We start from the raw sequence: 21,118 nt of genomic DNA, 5'->3' as shown, positions 1-21,118 counted from the left end.
GCCAAATAAGGACAAAAACTGGATTTACAGATGGCGATAGCGTTTGGTTGGGAGATTTTTTAGATATTTCAAATTTTGAAGTGCGATTACATTACGTTTCATTCATTTTCCAAACTCGAACATTTCCATAGTAAGTAATATCTTTTTTATTTAGGCTACGATCTTTCGATCAACGGAATCTTTTATATTTTCATTTTTTTTATTTTTAATTCATAGCGGGTAATAAAATTCCTTAAATGTATTTGCAGCATGACTCACGATTTATCAGAAAAATCGTTGAATTTGAAAATCGTTGATTGGACGATCGGGCATCACGTGGCCACTCTCCCACACCCTCGCCGCCACTCAGCGGGGATCGGCGCCCGCGACGCATTCTCGAGCTACTTTCGCGGGATTTTATTTCGCGATTGGCCGCGCAGAGTGTGGTTCGTAACAAATCGGTTCGAATTTTTGAAAAACTTGAAACTTCATGCGACCGCGGCATTGTATTTTGGCTTCGGCCTGGTAAAAGTCAACAATTTTTAATATTTAGGCAAGTATAATACGTCGGATCAAAACGGTTTTGATCGTCGTTTAAAAAAGATTTTAGGACTAACGTCAGTCAGTCGAACCGAGGTTAGGCTTAGCTGTGTCTCCCGCTCCGAAGCCGGTCTTAAATTAATCCCGCCTGCTCCCAAAAAATGGCGGACACCACGATGTTGGACGCGCACAATGATCCGGAATTAAAGTATTTAGTCGTGGATCGTAATGTAGTGAATGACCCGGCAGCTCAGGCAGAATGGACTGCCAAGAAATTAATATGGATCCCACACGAAACGCAAGGGTTCGTCTCGGCCAGCGTAAAAGCCGACCGGGGAGACGAACTCGAAGTGGAAATTATGGAAACCGGCAAACGATACTGCGTGCCCAAAGACGACGTGCAGAAAATGAACCCGCCGAAATTCAACAAAGTCGAAGATATGGCGGAATTAACGTGCCTAAACGAAGCCTCCGTCTTACACAACTTAAAAGATAGATATTATTCCGGCCTAATCTACGTAAGTTACAAACTCATTCTCAAAACTATCCCTAACGAACGTTAGGCCTACTGTCAAAACCGACGACACCGAGAAGCTTGCTTGGGCGTAGTATTCTGAACCCGCGTACTAGGGTCAAGGTATTCCGTCGCCGCGATCCCTTGGTTCTCTTACTCACCGCTAAGACAAGGTGATGGGTTTCCCCCCTCGATTGCATTCTTAGTACCCGCTAAAAGAAGACAGCCGCCGCGCCTTCAATAATATTGGCCTTTTTGTTTGCCCACCCAATTTTATATGATAGAACCAAGGCTTATCGGATAAAAAGAAGCCGCTCAGTTTGTCAAAAACCTAGAGAAGAGAAAGACAGCTTAGATAACGCGCAACGACCCCCTTGAGAAATTTTCCTATTTCTTTTTTCCGTCTACGGATAGAATCTTATATTTCTTTATTTCATCATATCTTTGGTGATAAATTCAGCGTCTCTAGATTAAAAAGTATCATTTTAAATAATAATGAAAGGCTGTCTGGATTTTGTTACTCCAAGGAAAAGTAATTTGTTTTCGCAAAGAATTTAGGGCGCATTTTTACATTTGCATAATAACTACCACTTTTCAGACTTGTGGAATGTAATTTGTTGTAAACTTGGCGAAAAAAGCCATACTTGAAATGCCAGTTAAAACCCCCTGCCCTCCCTCAATTTTTTGAAGGCCTTTAAGTGTTTATTTGACGTACATTAATACAACTTTCAAAGTGGAAAGTTGAAATTTAGTTTTATTTTGTTTATTATTCTAAGATTAATCAGGGTTCATACAAACCTGAAAAACAGGGAAAACCTGGAATAATCAGGGAAATAAATAGTTGACAAAAACCTAGGGGAAAACTTAGGGAAATTTCAAATTTTTAGTAAAATTCAGGGAAATCAGGGAAATTTGCGTCAAACAGGGGCCGAGTAATTAAGCAAAATGTTCCTAAACATACCCTCCATAGGATTAACATTACACTATAATTTGGAGGCTCATAACTCTGGTTCTACTAGAGATACGGGGATGTCCTTTGATTATGTAATAGTCCTATTTACCCCCCCCCTTCCTTCGTTAACATTTGCTCCATATACGGGAAAAACCTGGAAATATCGGGGAAATTTGTTTTCCAAAAGTTGTATGAACCCTTAATTAATTAACCATGATTCCAGTCAATTTTTAATATGTATATTAACATCATTAAGAACCATTTTACCCAGTCATCCATTGTTTTCATTGGTCATTAGTCCCGTTACTCTAGTTTCCATAATATTGACCTTGGTCTAGTCAGTGTAATTTTTTGGCCTCCCCTGGTTCTTGTCAAAAACAAGCTTTAATTAACTCTGTCATACAAACAATTGGGTGAAATTATTATTACTTGTCCTCGGAGACGCCGCGGTATTTTTGTTAAGCCTATTTTATTTCCTCTTTGACAAGAAAAATCGTTTAATATAAGCTTCTATTTTATGGAATAAAAATTAATACTGTTAATGGGAACGGAAACGCCTTATCGGGAACATGGTAGGCCTAAAAAAAGTACAGGTTGATTGACAGGGTTCATACAAATATGGAAAACCTGGAAAAATCAGGGAAATAAATAGTTGACAAAAACTTCTTGGAAAACTCGGGGGAATTTAGAATTTTTAGTAAAATCAAGGGAAATTTGCGTCAAACAGGGGCTGAGTTATTAAACAAAATGTTCGTAAACATCCCCTCCATAGGATTAACATTACACTATACTTTGGAGGCTCATAACTCTGGTTCTACTAGAGATACGGGGATGTCCTTTGAGTATGTTACAGTCCCATTTGCCCCCATACAATCATACTAAAAACTTAGGGCTACGACAAACAGGGGCCGAGTAATTAAGGAAAATATTCGTAAACATACCCCCTCCATAGGATTTACATTACACTAAATTTTGGAGGCTCATAACTCTGGTTCTACTAGAGATACGGGTATGTCCTTTGATTATGTGATAGTCCTATTTGTCCCCCCCCCACTCCTTCGTTAATATTTCCTCCATAGGATACTCCATATACGGGAAAGTATGGGGAAAAACCTGGAAATCTCAGGGAAATTTGTTTCCCAAAAGTTGTATGATTTAAGTTAAGAATGATGCCGATAATCTTTGAAATAATATTAATTTGACCATAATTATTGGTATAATTCCACCTGTACGTTAAAATTCTTTGAAAATCCACGTCAGAGGTTTCGATTTCGATTTTTTTCGTAAGAAGAATGATTCACCTTATTTTACGATGTAGCACCATGGGGTTGTCCCCTCTTTTTCCAACGTGGCTACTATAAATTTTCGTTTGTTTTGTCTCATAGTCTCTCACCCCCTACAAACTCTGTTGTAGGCTTATTTGTTCCTATCCCGTGGGTCTCCTGAGTCCCTGGTAATTTAGTTAAAAATAAACGCCGTGAGATAATACGGAGTCTCGCGCGTCACGGATCGAATAGAAAAGGGGTTCTTTTATAGTTTTTACCCCACCTAGGGGAAAGCAAAGAGTAGGCTTGAATTGAGCAGAGGGGGAAGGGTTTATTGGCTTCCGATTCTAACCAGACTCCATCTCGATGGATGTAAAAAAAGATTGAATACAGAATGCTGTCATCCCACTAAAAATGCTTTACCTCCCCTGCCTTCCCCTCATCTTCAGTGGTACTTTCCCCGGGATAGATTATTTGGCGTGAAGAAAAAATCTCTACATTTGGTAACAAGAATCGGTGAAAATTAAAGGGTTAATAACGTTACTCAGTTACATTATTTACTTATTTTAACGATTGATGAAGGATTTAGTTTCTGCCTTTGACGGGTTCGTAGAAATATTAGTAGATACTTCGAAATACTATTCAGAGTTCGTACAAACCTGGAAAACCGGGAAAAATCAGGGAAATAAATAGTTGACAAAAAACTCAGGGAAATTTCGAATTTTTAGTAAAATTCAGGGAAATTTCGAATTTTTAGTAAAATTCAGGGAAATTTCGAATTTTTAGTAAAATTCAGGGAAATTTCGAATTTTTAGTAAAATTCAGGGAAATTTCGAATTTTTAGTAAAATTCAGGGAAATTTCGAATTTTTAGTAAAATTCAGGGAAATTTCGAATTTTTAGTAAAATTCAGGGAAATTTGCGTCAAACAGGGGCCGAGTGATTAAGCATGTTCGTGAACATACCCCCTCCATAGGATTAACATTACACTAAACTTTGGAGGGTCGTAACTCTGGTTATATTAGAGATACTGGGATGTCCTTTGATTATGTTATAGTCCTATTTGCCCCCCCCCCTCCGTTAACATTTGCTCCATAGGATACTCCATATACGGGAAAAACCTGGAAAATTCAGGGAAGTATATGGGGGAAAACCTGGGAAACTCAGGGAAATTTGTTTTCCAAAAGTTGTATGAACCCTGTTGGGTTTATGTTAGAATATGGAAATATCATCGGTGATATTGGAATTTGGAGTCCTAATTAGATGTTAAAAAAATGTTTTATATGCAAGAAATTTGTTTTATTCTGGCGAAGTAACAACCGGGTTTCGTCATTCAATTAACGATACTGAAATATTGCTTTGATGTGAAACAAATTTATTTCTGTATAAAATCCGTGACGTTTACTATCTCTTGGAAACTTCAGGAAGGTTGAATGACTACTATTTTCTTTCCCCACCCTGTTCCGATACATAATTGTTTGAAATCCCTGGGCTATTAACGTCACCCCCTTATATTACTTGAGTAACCTTTAAATTGGGTTATAAAGAAAAGTATTTTTCGACGGTTAGCCCTAAGCCTGCGGGAGACAAAAGAAAGATTTTCTTTTTCAGTGAAAATTGTTTTTAACTCCCCATCAGAGGGTGAAAGGTACCGCCTCGTTTTTAATTAAAAAACCCCTTAGGAAATTAGTCCCTTTTTTCGAAATCTATATCTATATAAATCAAAGTCCTGACTGACTGACTAATAATCAACACCCAGCCCAAACCGCTTGCCCTAGAAGGCTGAAAATTTGCAGGAACGTTACTCATAAGTAGTAGGCGCGTACTAAGAAAGATTTTTCCAATCCGACGCCATCTTAAAAAATGGCGACCAGAAATGGAAAAAATCTTCTCTGTGCAACAAAGTCCGCGCGCTTCAACCGATTTCGCAAATATTTAGTACACTGATTTCCCTTAACCTATAGACGGGCTGAACGGTCTTTCGGGTTCGATTTGTTGCCATGTTTTTAAATGGTGGCTAGAAATTTAAAAACCCTTCTTTATGGAATAATGTCCGCGTGAAAAGTAATAAAAAATGTTATGACGGGCTGACGGGCAACGCCGAGTGCCTTAGCTTCTAGGGTGCTACAAAAATATTAGTCATCAGTAAAATCTACCCATTCTTTATATAATTTTGATGGAAGTTCTTATTACACGCGAGCGACGCATCAACTTGTTCTGCAAATTTTTTATCTTTCTTTTACAAGTGGTGTAATATTTGGGAAGTGTGGTTTTTTTTTTGTGTACGTTTCAAAATTAACATCAAAAGGTTCCTCTTTGACATTTATCAGGGCATATGGGTTTTAATAAATTCACATGAGACAAAGATAAGATCGCGGATTCTAAGTGCTTCTTATCTTTGTTGGCTTTTAAATTGTTATTGCCAGATTTTTTGGGGTTATCTTTGTATCTCAAAGGTCAAAGGGTAATTAAGATTGGAGATTAACACGTTGACTCTGTTTCTGATACTATTTTTTCTTTTGTATTTTGTAGACTTATTCGGGCCTTTTCTGCGTGGTGGTCAATCCTTATAAGAAATTACCCATTTACACGGAAAAAGTGATAGAATTATACAAAGGGAAGAAACGCCACGAAGTTCCACCACATATTTTCGCTGTTACTGATGGAGCCTACAGAAGCATGCTGCAAGGTAAATATCAAATTTAATTTCCGATTATTAAAATTAGCAACAGCATGACGGCAACCTGACCCCCCCCCCATATTATTTACTGTGCGTTAGGCTTAGGTTAGGTTTTCGTTAGGCTTAGCTATATGAGAGGGTTGTGAAACGAAACTTTTCTTAAATCATGTCGTTTCATCCCTTGTGATGATGCTCAATATTAAAATTGCAATAGCAACCATATTTGAATCAAAACCACGGAAGTTAGGCTTAGATAGTGAAAGTTGGTTGCTAAATGAATTCGTAGACGTGGATGGCCACGTGTTGTCTTTAAGATATCACACTCCATTTATCAGGGTTCGTACGGAACCTGGATATCCTGGATAACCTGGATAAGTCAGGGATATGGAAAATAGGGGAAAAAGTCAGGGATAAGTCAGGGATTTAAAACATTTTCCTAAAAAGTCAGGGATATGTCAGAGATTTAAAACATTTTCCTAAAAAGTCAGGGATATGTCAGAGATTTAAAACATTTTCCTAAAAAGTCAGGGATATGTCAGAGATTTAAAACATTTTCCTAAAAAGTCAGGGATATGTCAGAGATTTAAAACATTTTCCTAAAAAGTCAGGGATATGTCAGAGATTTTGTTTGACATATCAAAACATTCTTCATGCAATGCTAAATATGAGCCAGGTGTGATGAAGTTGGGTCTGGTAAACACCTTAAAATGGTCAGGGATATAGGCAACATTTGGTCAGGGATAACCTGGAAAAGTCAGGGATTTTCATTGTAAAAATTTCGTACGAACCCTGTTTATGTCTTAGTTTAAACTTAGCTGGTATAAATTTCAAGAAATATCTTGTACCCTGAAGATAGCAAACACAGTTGTTGACTAAAAATAGTTTTCATTCAATTTGTTGATGGGACATTTGTTCAGGGGGAATTTTTAGCTTTTGCTGTAACTTGTCAATTTGCGGTGTCAAGGTGACACATCTTCAAGTAGATGTATCCGGTACTTTTACGCGGATATTATGAAAAGAAGGGGTTGAAAAAAATGTAAATGTTAGTCTCTTCCTGGCCTGGAAAAAGTACTTTTTTTCTGTTAATAGATAAGAAACAGGCTTTTCGTTCTTTCTCTCTCTCTCCCCCCAATCCCCCTCAGCCTCCGTTCAAGTGTTGCGCTAGAAAAAACTTTGGGAATAAAATCACCCACGCTGATCTTCTCCCAACCAGAGAGAGAGAGAGAGAGACCCATGAAATGGGTTTATTAGCCTGAAAAATCTATTCTTTCATGCCTTGTAAATATCGTAGGCATAAAAAGGCCGCTTCCTTTATTAAAAATGACGTAGTTCCGGTCGACGCCCCCCCCCCCCCTTAGCAGTTTATTCTTAAAAGAAAAGATACGCTCTGTAGAGTTTTCGTTAGAAGTAGACTAATAATTAGGCTTAGTTATGTTACTGTTTGAATTCGATTATGGATAATGACACTGCACCTTCTTTAAAGGAAAAGTTAGGGTAACATAACGTTATACCTTAAAAGAACGGCCTTGTCATAAATATAAATGGAGTCAAATATTAATGAAAATAAATGATCTTTTATTACAAAATAATTTGCATTTAAATGTTAAAACCGAGGACTACTGCGCCATTCGCCATTGGTATAGTGGCGTCTGCTATCCCGAACCAGCCTGTCAGAATTCAACCAATCCTGTAGGGCTAAGAACTTCGGTTTAGCAGACACCACTAAACGAATGGCGGCGCAGTAGTCCTCGATTTGAAGACTATTAATTGCTAATTATTTAATAATAATAAATCTTTTTTTTTTAATAATTTATCATTTTATATTTAGAAAACAGGGTTTCCTCGGGTCAGGGAAAACCTGGAGAAGTCGGGGAATTTAAAAATGGGCCGAAAAGGTTAGGGAAAAGTCGGGGGATTTTAAAAATTTCAGGAAAGTCAGGGAATTTGATTTTAGTGGGTAAAATTTCTGGGGATACGTCTTTATTGAAAGAGTAATGAAATTTTCTCATCCTCTCTTAACACAGAAAACTCTAGAGCAATCCTTAAAAATGTCTAGAATTGTTTTTGTAAAGTAAATGCCTTTAAAAAAATCTCTTAGGCTGTTATTTATAGTTAAAAAGTTTCTTAATAATTTTGGTGCAACAAATACATTGGAAAATTTGATGTAGATAGTTTATTTAATTATAAGCACTTAAAGCGTGCTGTAAACATTTACACTTTCGGCCTAAAAAGGTCAGGTAATTTGGTTCTGAAAATTCCGTGGCAACCCCTGGAAAAGGCTGTTCTTTTAAGGTATAATGCTATGTTACCCAACTTTTCCTTTAACTTAAGCCTAACTAGAAACTTTAAAATCAAAAACCAATATTTATGCAATAAGAGTAAACTCGCTGTTGAGCCTCGACATCCTTTTTGCGCGCCAAAAACCTTTTGGCTTGGATATTACTGTTTTTTCTTTCATCTCCAACGCCCACAACATTTTTTGGAGCTAAAAAGTCTTTGGGGAAAGCATTGAAAGTTCCGGTTTTCAGTGTGGTGTTTTGGCTTCGGGCGTTAAATTTTTAGAGGTTATAACAACGTCGCGCCAAAAATCGTTTAGCAAGAAAAAGAAAAAAAAATATTTTTAATTAAAGACCGTAGCTTGATTATTAGAATTATCTACTTTGTTTTGATTCTTATTGTCTGGGTTATAAGGTATTAGAGATGATTCTTTATTTAGGGGAAAAGAATTATTCGTTTTTTTTAACGGCTAAGCCTTATTGTTATAATGATGAAAAATATTAGCCTATTCATTGTAGCATAGGTTTATAAGATATTCCATAAGTATGACACTACCTAATCTATGCGTAATGCTAGAGACTTTCAGCTCTAGCTAGTTCGGGGTTCATACAAACCTGGAAAAATCAGGGAAATAAATAGTTGACAAAAACCTCAGGGAAATTTCGAATTTTTAGTAAAATTTGTGTCAAACAGGGGCCGAGTAATTAAGTAAAATGCTCATAAACATACTTTCCATAGGATTAACATTACACTGTACTTTGGAGGCTCATAACTCTGGTTATATTAGAGATCCGGGATGTCCTTTGATTATGTAATAGTCATATTTGCCGCCGCCCCCCTCCTTCGTTAACATTTGCTCCATAGGATACTCCATAGGATACTCCATATACGGGAAAAACCTGGGAAATTCAGGGACTGGAAATCTCAGGGAAATTTGTTTTCCAAAAGTTGTATGAACCCTGTAGTTTGAGAACGACACTTGGTTAATTTTGCAGTCCATCTTATTAAATTTTGTGTGTACTAAGCCTTTGACAACGCCCCAGTCAACAGGCGTCGCTTTACTACAATCTATGATCTACCTACGTCACTCCATGACCAGCTCCAGTTTGTAACCAGAGACAAACTTATGGAACGTAACTTATGATTCTAGGCGCTAAATATTAGACTTCATTGTTTGGATTCAGCGTGAAAAACGGACGTAGGCCTGTTATTTAAGCGTGTATAATCTCCATAGATGGAATGGATGAATAAGGATTTTAAGGAACAAGAAGAAAAAAAACCTTCCTGTTGTTTTTACATTTTAGCGTGGAGGCCCTTGTATTTTTTGTATATTATTATTTCAACATCACCACGAGTCTCCAGCGTAGATAAAAAATTCTAAATAAATTTACTCTACTCTCTGACATGCTGGGGAGAGAAGGGGGAGATGTTTGGGGGAAGTTGGCTTCCTGAAGCTAGAGAAGTCTGTTTCCCAGTATTTATTACATAAGCTGCCCCTATATGGCATCGAGATCCTCTCTCCTTCAAGGGTTCAAACACCGATAATTTATAATAAAATTACCATTTTTAAACCTTATCAAAAATACTCGAAATTGGGGACATATTGAATTTAAATGGGTACCAAATATTTGGGGAGCTGAGGCTTAACTATTTCTGTGGCAAATGGACTACATGAAATTAGGCTTAACTATTTCTGTGGCAAATGGACTACATGAAATTATTCTTAACTATTTCTTTGTGGCAAATGGACTACATGATATTAGGCTTAACTATTTCTGTGGCAAATGGACTACATGAAATTAGGCTTAACTATTTCTGTGGCAAATGGACTACATGAAATTAGGCTTAACTATTTCTGTGGCAAATGGACTACATGATATTAGGCTTAACTATTTCTGTGGCAAATGGACTACATGAAATTAGGCTTAACTATTTCTGTGGCAAATGGACTACATGAAATTAGGCTTAACTATTTCTGTGGCAAATGGACTACATGATATTAGGCTTAACTATTTCTGTGGCAAATGGACTACATGATATTAGGCTTAACTATTTCTGTGGCAAATGGACTACATGATATTAGGCTTAACTATTTCTGTGGCAAATGGACTACGTGAAATTAGGCTTAACTATTTCTGTGGCAAATGGACTACATGAAATTAGGCTTAACTATTTCTGTGGCAAATGGACTACATGAAATTAGGCTTAACTATTTCTTTGTGGCAAATGGACTACATGATATTAGGCTTAACTATTTCTGTGGCAAATGGACTACATGAAATTAGGCTTAACTATTTCTGTGGCAAATGGACTACATGATATTAGGCTTAACTATTTCTGTGGCAAATGGACTACATGATATTAGGCTTAACTATTTCTGTGGCAAATGGACTACATGATATTAGGCTTAACTATTTCTGTGGCAAATGGACTACATGATATTAGGCTTAACTATTTCTGTGGCAAATGGACTACGTGAAATTAGGCTTAACTATTTCTGTGGCAAATGGACTACATGAAATTAGGCTTAACTATTTCTGTGGCAAATGGACTACATGATATTAGGCTTAACTATTTCTGTGGCAAATGGACTACATGATATTAGGCTTAACTATTTCTGTGGCAAATGGACTACATGATATTAGGCTTAACTATTTCTGTGGCAAATGGACTACATGATATTAGGCTTAACTATTTCTGTGGCAAATGGACTACATGATATTAGGCTTAACTATTTCTGTGGCAAATGGACTACATGATATTAGGCTTAACTATTTCTGTGGCAAATGGACTACATGATATTAGGCTTAACTATTTCTGTGGCAAATGGACTACGTGAAATTAGGCTTAACTATTTCTGTGGCAAATGGACTAAATGAAATTAGGCTTAACTATTTCTGTGGCAAATGGACTAAATGAAATTTGAAATAAATAAAATAGGCGAAAGTTGACCTTTCCATGTTTCCATCGGGTTAGAACTGTTAGATAAACATTAAACTAGATTTATTTGATAGCTGAAAAAGTTACTGACATTTTTTGGTTGTTTCTAACAAGCCATTGTTAAACGTAACGTGTCAGATAGTCAATAATGTGGATTAAAATTATCTAACATACAAATTATCTTTCATCATATCTTTACCCTTACTTATGGGTGTCAAAAAATATCAAATCCTTGAGGTCCTACGTTACTAGAGTTTAGTAAAGCAGCACACACTTTTAAACTAAACAAATCCCTAAAAGGACCTGAACTCTTTTATTTCTGTGTCGCCGAATTGTCGGATGGACCATTATTTTATACGTCCCGATTTTTTTTTTCTCCAATTTTTCATTACGTAAACCTTTTGTATATAAAGTTTCTATCGGATCTTTTACTATAGAGTAATGGCACCTACTTGCCCTTGACTGTATTAACCTCTATGGGTAGTAAACATGGAGTGCCACTACTCTATAAACCCCTAAGGGCAAAAACGTTTTATTGTATTTCGAAAAGAAATCATCGTGTATTAGTCCTTTCTTGATGAACATTTAAATAGATGGTTTTCCGCGCTTAAACAGAGATAACCCCACCCCCTAACGCTCTTAATACGTCAAGTCATTACTTTCCTGTCTAAATGTTTTTATACACTCATGATGAAATCAAAAATTTCGACCGTATCCTGCTAACCAATCTTTAAAAAGGGTAACGCGTCGCCCTAGTTTACTTATTGTGCTCTTCGTATCCATATATGGTTATTAATATTGTATCAATTTTATCCAGAGCGATATTGTTTTTAATGCACTTATCTCCCCTGCGCATTTTAAAAATAAATTTTTGCCTTTTTTGGGGTACGTTTTATTGCCGTTTATGGATGGGTCTCTCGCTTACTAATGAGTAAGATGAAATTCAACGAGTAAAATAACAAAATAGAACCCCTTCCTGCTGTTTAAAGGCCGACTTCCAGCAGCGAAAAGATTTCTGGCGAACTGAAAACCGAGCAAAGAGACTAAGAATGGAGCGACCGTGCCGTTTTTCGAATCCCCGCTGGGTCAAAAGTTGGAAGGGTTCTAGCTAAGTGAAAGCCGTGCAATATGGTTCTAGCGAACAGAAGATACGCAATAGAGAATGTCCTTCAGGAGAAAGCAAAAATTCGAGAGGAAATAAATTTAAAAGGATTTCTATTGTTTATCTTCAATTCGCTAGAACCACATTGCATGGCTTTCAGTTAGCGAGAACACTTCCAACTTTTGACCCAGCGGGGCTTCATTGTTAGTCTCGATGCTCGGTTTTCAGTTCGCCAGAACTCTTTTCTCGCTGGAAGTCGGCCTTTAAGGTACTTGGGAAGTTAGCAACAGCCATAAACACGACCTCCTTTTATTGGTTTCTAAACAATAAACTGCCTTTGTTAAGGATTACCGCTGTTTTTAGACCGTTTTTCAGTGTAGAGTATCGTTTTGCTGATTGATTGGTTTGACCCTATTTTCTTCCAACTAAACGCGTAGTTGTTTCGAACCTACGTGTTGTGGTGTTGGGTGTAAAATGTTACGGTGAAATGGAAAGTATATCCTAGTCGTTTTGTACCTGTAGTTTTGGTGATTTGCCCATATCATTGGCAGCAATTTGTTTTATTTTGATGTATATGGGTATACACGAGTATTAAAATTTAGGATGTTTTTTCATCCTTTGTATTTTACGAGCTCCCCCCTCTCTACCTAACATTTTTTTTGTTTTTGAAATAAGTGAGTCATACATACTCTAAGGAGGATTTATTACTTCGTTTTGTGAATTTAAAAGTCCACATAAATATTATAATCTATGAAGGTGATTCTCGAACACTGAAGGCATTGTTGCAAATCCTGGAGACATAGTGGTTATAGCATAAGTTTATAAGATACGTTCCATAAGTCTGACACTAACTATACTTCCTAATGCTAGAGACTTACAGTTCGGGCTAGTTCGAGAACGACAAGCGAGAATTGACTAACTGTAGTTTTGCAGTCAATCTTCCTATTTAGTCTGTACTAAGCCTTTGACAGGTCCTCACCAGGCGTCGCTTTACTTGAATCTATGACCTACGTCACTTCATGACAAGCTCTCAGTAACCAGTGACAAACTTACGGAACATATCTTAAGAACTTACGTTATAACTTATAACCAAACTTTGAGACTTTACAACCCTTGAAATTTAGACGCTTTTAGGAAACGCTTTTAAGGAGTCGTAGATAAAATTGTCTTCTTTCCTACAGTACTTAAGACTCGCGTCTGTATCAAACAGATCTTGAGTAAATAAAGTTTCTAACAAAATTCATTTTTGGACCACCCCCGTCCACTTAGAGTGATTAGACAATCTCTTCAAACTAATTATTAGAATTGAACTTCCGAAGTTTTGTTTTACACTTATTTTTCGAATGGTTTCTCCCTCCGTCGCAAGAACCTGCTTAAAATAACTTACTCTGACGAACTGCGAAATTATTTTACCTCTTAGTTAAAATATGATGTAAGCTTTTAGATTATTTGGTTCAAGATCATTTGGAGAGGGAGTCAGTTCCTATGCATTTTCTTTTCCCCTAATATCTAAATTCTTAGGGGTTTTTCTTCCCTACCTTACCAAGAAGCGATATCTAGTTTACTAGGGAGAAGGTATAGAGCAGTGTCGGTTGAGAGGGGAATAGACTGTGTATCCCTCCCTCTAGGCGCGCTTTTGTAAGAGGGGATACTGTACGCGCCTGGTAGGGGATGACACTGAGCTAAGAGATAGAAGGTATGACGTTTGCATACGTAGAACTGGCATTACTCTATAAATTCGCCACATTTACATTTTTATCTCCAGTCCAAACGTAGGTCTGGATGGAGTTAATCCCCGCCGGCTCTAAATTACAACCAGCATCTCATTGGTTCTTGAAAACTCACGTCAGCGCGACGAAAATTACGTATTTTCCGACTGAGGAGAGACGAAATAGCCCGGCGTCCTTTTACGTCCCCCCTTGTGTTTTGAAAGGGGGGACTGGGATTATGGCGCGCGAATACTTAGGCACCTTAAAGCTTCTCCCTAGTAAACTAGATATCGCTTCTTGACATTACCTCTCCTTCCAAGATCAGGGTAGAGTCAGTCAAGTCTGTCTCATCTTTCCCCTACCTTACTCAGAAAGACTAGGAAGAAAAAAAAACACATTTTATCTTACTTAGCCTGAGGGAATTTTTTTACGCTAGGTCTAACCTAACTTCTTACAAACATTCCGGCGATATCTTGGAATATCTTTTCTTTCCTTTACTATGCGAAATATTTTGACTATCTTTTTACCAACGTCAGGGACCGGTGTGGTGGTGTAGGATATGGTGATGAATTCCATCCCCCTGACTAAGTATTCGCGGCATCAGAAGCCCCCACCCTCCTGACTTTTGATGTAAAAGTGGTTGTATTTTTTGCCACATCCCCATCGTAGTATACGATGTGGCTCTTAGTTTGACCCGAGCCGTAGCAGTAGTAGTAATAGTAGTTGTGGCCGGAGTTGTCGCTTTCGTTATCGTTAGATTTTAGCTTAAAAGGAACTCGATAGTACCTCAACCCACCAATAGGGGTAACTGAGCTCGGTTAGCGAATTTATTTTAATAAAAAGTTTCTTGGTCTCAGCCGGGATTCGAACCCGGGTCGCTCACGCAGTAGTAAGACACGCTACCACTGAGCCATAGAGACTCGATAAAACATTCGAGTTTTCATCGTTTAGTTTATCTCTAAAATGTCGGGGTGATGTGGGGTGGGGTACCTCTTAATCTGTGGGGTCGGATACTTCTGAATTTGTATGTTTGGGTTTTTTATTTATTTGCTAAATTAAATAGATAACGATGTGGCTACTATCAAGGCCCTTGGGCCATCTTGTTTTCTTCCCATTTACAAATGTCATAGTTTCAAATATTTTATAAGGGCAGTTGCAGTAATGCGGATCTTTAATTAAAGTTTTTCTATTATTACTCCTAATGAGAGAGGGGCTTGTTTATTTATTTCGTTAAGAACGGTCTTTGAACTCCTCTAATTTATTTTGAGAAACATTTCTTTTAAATCAACCGAGAAAAGCCGCGTAGTAACTTATTATCCCGTTTCAAACACACAGTGCCAACTATTACGTAATTACTTCATTGTGTATTTAAATTTAAAATAACCAAATTTTCTTCTTTTTTTCTTTCTTGTATTTCATAGATCGAGAAGATCAGTCCATATTATGCACGTAAGTTTAATTTGCAATTAATATATGTCCAGTTCTTTAGGCTTAACTCGAGGCAAAGCTATTAAGTAAAACCATTAAAATATCGTTAGCTTTATGATTATGAGGAATTGAGTCTAGAATTTTAAGAAGGCAATTATTAGAATGCCAGGAACACATAAGATTTTTTTTACAACTTGGAATCTTTAACAAGCAGCCATTTTCTGGGCCTTTCTGCTTGAATTAGAGGTGTAATAACTGTCACCCTGACGTCGGGCATAATGGAGTGGTACTGAGAGGGGAGGAGCTACGTGGAGGGCGTGGCGTCAATATTGGTAGTCTAAATAGAGCTATGTAAGAAGCCTTAGAGTGACGTCACCCGTGCTATTTGCCCATAGAACCAAAGTGGTACCAAACATGGCCGCCCACTGCTAAAGTTAAGCCCGTGACGTTTTAACTAAGCACTGACGTCACAACTGAGATAGCTCTATTGTGAGTCCTGAGCTGACGACTAATATTATGGTTGCCAAAACCGAGCTAAAGTTCGTATTAGCTATTTTATTTTAAAGTGTATATCACGTGATATCGACGTGCGCGCCTCAACAGTTATCCAAAACCTCCCTTAGAGTCGAATATCCAATGAAAAGCGAGGAAGGAGGAGCTGGAGGTTTAACCAAGTTTTAAGCCCCTCCCCTTACCTTAAATCAGATATTTGTATGGGGTTTACGGTTTCTTAAATATTCCAAGTAGAAGATATCTATGTATTCTTGAAATGAATGCTCAGGGCTGCAACCTGTGAACCAATTAGGTTGTATTTGATTCTGATTTTTACACTAGTTAAAATGTTTGTCGCTTGAAACGTAAGCTAGCTTGGTCAAATAAAAGTAATAGCTGAAAATAATGTTTTTATCGTGATAATTTTGACCCATGAATTTTATTTAATTTAATTCAGAGGTGAATCAGGCGCTGGTAAAACTGAAAACACGAAAAAAGTTATTCAATTTCTGGCGTTTGTGGCCTCTTCCAAACCTAGAAGTTCATCCTCTTCCATTCATTCGGTGAGTTTATTTTTCATTTTTTTATCATTATATTTCTTTTATTCTCAATGGAGAAAATTTTAAATTTCGTGTCGGAAAGATTAAGGGGAAAAAAGGATTTAGAACACCAATATTCAGGCAAGAAGTGATATCTAGTTTACTAGGGAGAAGGTAAAAATTCGCCACATTTCCAGCTTTATCTCCACTCCAAACGTAGGTCCGGAGTTAATCCCCGCCTCTAAATTACAACCAGCATCTCATTGGTTCTTGAAAACTCACGTCAGCGCGACGCGAATGACGAAAATTACGTATTTTCCGAGGGCATGAGGAGAGGCGGAATAGCCCGGCCTCCTTTTACGTCCCCCTTTGTATTTTTAAAGGGGGACTGGGACTATGGCGCGCGAATACTTAGGCATCTTCTACCTTCTCCCTAATAAACTAGATATCACTTCTTGATTCAGGCTTATAATATAAAAATTCCTTTCAATTTAAAAAAATGTGCGTGAAATAAATCAAAGTTAATGCTGGTTAGCTAAGCTTGACATCGTGGAATTTTCGTTTTTCACTTTATTCTCTTAATGTTTTAAGCTTTTCTTCCTACGAAATATTAAAAAAAAATGTGAATTTATGTTAAAACAATTTGCATTTTACAACATTTTACCGTGCTGCTTTTGTTATGAAAAATACAAACAAACAAATTAAGGAACTGAGTGAAATATCTCATACTAGTAATCATTGCGAAGATCGAAAATATTCTAAGGTTTGAATTTATATTCTAAAATTCTGTTCAAGTTTTTTTTTTTTTTTCCTTAGGGTCAAATTTTGATATAAATGTTGTTTACTCGGTGTTTGATTGTTATTATATATTATATATTTACGAAGTTCACGACACGGAATTATTATTATTATTATTATTATTATTTCACGCATGTTCTGTACGATGATTGTGGTTTAAAATTTAGAAGTGTTTATTACGAATAGATCAATATTGTTAAGCATATACTGGCAGAGCAGGATTTTGGAGAATTATTTTATAAATTTGTGTGTATCACACTTTTGAGTGGTGAGATAAGTGTGAACTTGTTTCGTACTTCAAAATGTGTTTTCTGGCACAGTGTTAGGCCTTTGTCATGGGCTATTCAAAATCTTAAATGTAACATACCAAAATTTATTACTAAATTTCGGACCTTAATCTTGGTGATTAGATTTGTAATGTTCCAGAAATCCTGCTCCGTTTTTTAATAGTTTATGTTCATGGCATGAACTATGTCTCGCATGTTTTATTTTTGTAAATGGCACGAATATTTTTTTTCTCCTTCTATTTTTCGCTTCTCTGTCTTATGATTTCACTCTTCGATGCACCCAGTATCATCCACCACCGGTGAATATAATTGTAAGTATTACCGAGTTTTTGTTTTAAGATTAAGCTTTTAGGACACGCGTTGTCACTCGTAATGAGCATGTCAGTGTTTTCAAACCTCTCTAGTTGTTATTTTGTCACACGTTTGGAGCCCCCAGTCTTGTATTTCTTAGTGATGACTGTATTTACTCAAGTTTTCTCCCTCTCTGGTGTCTCTACCGATCTTTAGGGTGAATTAGAGCAACAGCTCCTCCAAGCCAATCCAATTTTAGAAGCCTTTGGTAATGCCAAGACAGTTAAAAATGACAACTCTTCCAGATTTGTAAGTGTTTCAAAATTTCTTGGCCGAGTAATTTTACCAGGGTTCATACAAACCTGGAAAACAGGGAAAACCTGGAAAAATCAGGGAAATAAATAGTTGACAAAAACCTCAGGGAAATTTCGGATTTTTAGTATTAGTAAAATTCAGGGAAATCAAGGAAATTTGCGTCAAACAGGGGCCGAGTAATTAAGCAAAATGTTCATAAACATACCCTCCATAGGATTAACATTACACCCAACTTTGGAGGCTCGTATCTCTGGTTCAATTAGAGATACGGGGATGTCCTTTGAGTATGTTATAGTCCAATTTATCCCCCATCCAACCATACTAAAAACTTAGGGCTACGACAAACAGGGGCCGAGTAATTAAGCAAAATGATCATAAAGATACTCTCCATAGGATTAACATTACACTATACTTTGGAGGCTCATAACTCTGGTTCTACTATAGATACCGGGATGCCCTTAGAGTATGTTATAGCCCTATTTGTCCCCCCTCCTCCTTCGTTAACGAGAAAAACCGGGAAAATTCAGGGAAGTATATGGGGAAAAACATGGAAATCTCAGGGAAATTGGTTTTCCAAAAGTTGTATGAACCCTGGTAATTTACGTTATCTTTCACGGAGACAAAATATGAAATGTTTTTTTTTCGCTTCTTATCACTCGTAGGGAAAATTTATCAGGATTAATTTTGACGCATCGGGCTTTATTGCTGGGGCTAACATCGAAACTTACCTCCTGGAAAAATCCAGGGCTATACGGCAAGCTAAAGATGAAAGGAGTTTTCACGTATTTTACCAATTATTATCTGGTGCAACTCCAGAATATAGAAGTATGCTGAACTTAAAAAGTGTTCAATCTTTGTCACAAGATTGATCTTATTTTCGTCTCAAAAACTTTTCAGAGGAATTTTTGCTGGAAGATGCAAAAAATTATACATTCCTTACTTGTGGAAACCTGCCAGTTACCGGTGTGGATGATGCGTTAGAATTTAAATCGACCATTCAAGCCATGCATATAATGGGACTTAACCTAGATGACTTGAGTGGTAAGTTACCATCCATACCCTGTCATCCAAAATTGTCTCGACGTAATCATTATTTTCTCTGTTTTGTAGCGATTTTTAGAGTGGTTTCGGCTGTACTTCTGTTTGGAAACATGCAATTCAAACAAGAACGCAATACTGATCAAGCGACCTTACCCGACAACACTGTGGCTCAGAAGATCAGCCATCTTTTAGGTTTAAACGTCACGGAAATGACCAAAGCCTTCTTAAGACCCAGGTTAAAAGTTGGTCGAGATTACGTCACCAAAGCTCAAACCAAGGAGCAAGTCGAGTTTGCCGTGGAAGCCATTAGTAAAGCTTGCTACGAAAGGATGTTTAAATGGCTAGTGAATAGAATCAACCGGTCATTGGATAGAACCAAGCGACAAGGAGCTTCTTTCATTGGAATCCTCGATATCGCTGGTTTTGAAATCTTTGACGTAAGTTTGCTTGTTTTATTGTTTTTAAAGGAATAGTGACCCGATTTAAAAATGATCTCAAATCTAAAGAAAACCTTACTTTTTTGAGAGTTTAAACTCTTCTGATTCCAAAAATATGCTTGATAAATATTTAAATATGAGGGAAAACACAAGAAAAACACTTCCAAAACTTGAAATTTTGGGGGTAAAAGTGAATTTGCGGAGATAATTTTTGGGGGGTTTTTCTCCTTGATACGTCACTCACGGCATCTCGTGGAAAAGCCAAGCGCGTGCGCCTGAGACTCCGAGTCTACTAATGTGGGGCGCAATCTGAATAAAATAGGCTTAACAGAGCGACATCTAGTGAGAAAATTTATCCCTACTACGTCATGAAACGACCCACAAAATTTTAACTAGGCCTTTTCTAAACTGTACAATACAATTATTATAAATTGCTACGAAACACAAAAATAAAACGGTGAACATATCATAATAAACTAGATTTTTCAAGGATCCCCCCCCCCCTTTTTTTAAGTTTGTGGATTACGAAAATTGTGGCACTAACACTTTAATCAGAAATAATTTGAAATTTGTGTTAAACTAGCTTCATTTATTTATTTCTAGTTGAACTCCTTTGAGCAATTGTGCATTAATTACACGAACGAGAAACTCCAACAACTCTTCAACCACACTATGTTCATCTTGGAACAGGAGGAGTATCAACGAGAAGGCATTGAATGGAAATTCATTGATTTTGGCCTAGATCTACAACCGACTATAGATTTAATTGAAAAGGTTTGTTGTTTTCATTAACTTCCCCCTCTTTAAAAATAAACCCTCAGCGCTTAGAGATTATTAGTTTGTTTATATTAACCCACGTATTTTTAAAGTTATCAGAAAAATAGCAGCGTCCTCTTGATTTATTAACCATTAAGGGTGTCTTAAACAAGGGATTCTGTTGACTCAATTTCCATAATGAAAAATGTCATATCAGCTATAGCAAAGAAAGGCCTTTTATGTTTTTTCGATAGCATTTTAACAGGGTTCATACAAACCTGGAAAACCGGGTTATATCAGGGAAACTGTTTTTTGCGTCAAACGTCAGGGAAAAATCGGGGAAATTTCAAATAAATAGTAAATGTCAGGGAAATCAGGCAAATTTCAAATAAATAGTAAATGTCAGGGAAATTTACGGGGATAGTGTACTTTTCGCCGAATCCAGTTTATTTTCGATCGAGGTAGCCGAAAGAAAAATAATTTTCGTATAATTTAAAAATAATAATTTCCAGCGGTACTCGCGTTCCCTCTGAGGCTCCGAGTTCTCTCAAGGTGATGTTTGTAGTGTTATTAGCATACTCTATAAAATTAGGGGCTCTTACACCTGGAAATATCAGGGAAAAACCTATGAAAAAACCTGGAAATATCAGGGAAATTGATTTTCCACATTTTGGATGAACCCTGTAAAAAATTAAACTTGGCAAGATTTATGTTCTTCCCCCACCTCAGGTTATATTTTACATCAATCATATTTTTTTTCTGTCGCGACTTCTTTAG

At 37.0% G+C, this 21,118-nt stretch overlaps 1 protein-coding gene across 2 annotated transcripts in view; it reads left to right on the top strand.

The window, feature by feature from the left end:
* Positions 1 to 328: 328 nt before the first annotated feature.
* zip (myosin heavy chain 10) overlaps positions 329 to 21,118 on the top strand; it is a 32,138-nt gene continuing 11,348 nt past the window's right edge. Inside the window, exons 1-10 of one of the 2 annotated variants that reach the window (XM_089842511.1) lie at positions 329 to 1,037; positions 5,782 to 5,938; positions 15,379 to 15,406; positions 16,335 to 16,440; positions 17,786 to 17,812; positions 18,009 to 18,101; positions 18,770 to 18,932; positions 19,005 to 19,148; positions 19,218 to 19,585; positions 20,189 to 20,359. In XM_089842511.1, the coding sequence (XP_089698637.1) occupies positions 681 to 1,037; positions 5,782 to 5,938; positions 15,379 to 15,406; positions 16,335 to 16,440; positions 17,786 to 17,812; positions 18,009 to 18,101; positions 18,770 to 18,932; positions 19,005 to 19,148; positions 19,218 to 19,585; positions 20,189 to 20,359 (1,614 nt within the window). In that variant the 5' untranslated portion in view covers positions 329 to 680. The remainder of the gene's footprint in view (positions 1,038 to 5,781; positions 5,939 to 15,378; positions 15,407 to 16,334; positions 16,441 to 17,785; positions 17,813 to 18,008; positions 18,102 to 18,769; positions 18,933 to 19,004; positions 19,149 to 19,217; positions 19,586 to 20,188; positions 20,360 to 21,118) is intronic. The other variant, XM_089842512.1, reaches the window with a different exon arrangement.

The sequence above is a fragment of the Phalangium opilio genome, unplaced genomic scaffold (assembly GCF_054372755.1).
Source record: "Phalangium opilio isolate 3A_F unplaced genomic scaffold, DU_Popi_V2 ptg000070l_1, whole genome shotgun sequence".
Taxonomy (NCBI): domain Eukaryota; kingdom Metazoa; phylum Arthropoda; class Arachnida; order Opiliones; family Phalangiidae; genus Phalangium; species Phalangium opilio.
This window is presented reverse-complemented; position numbering and strand designations above follow the sequence as displayed.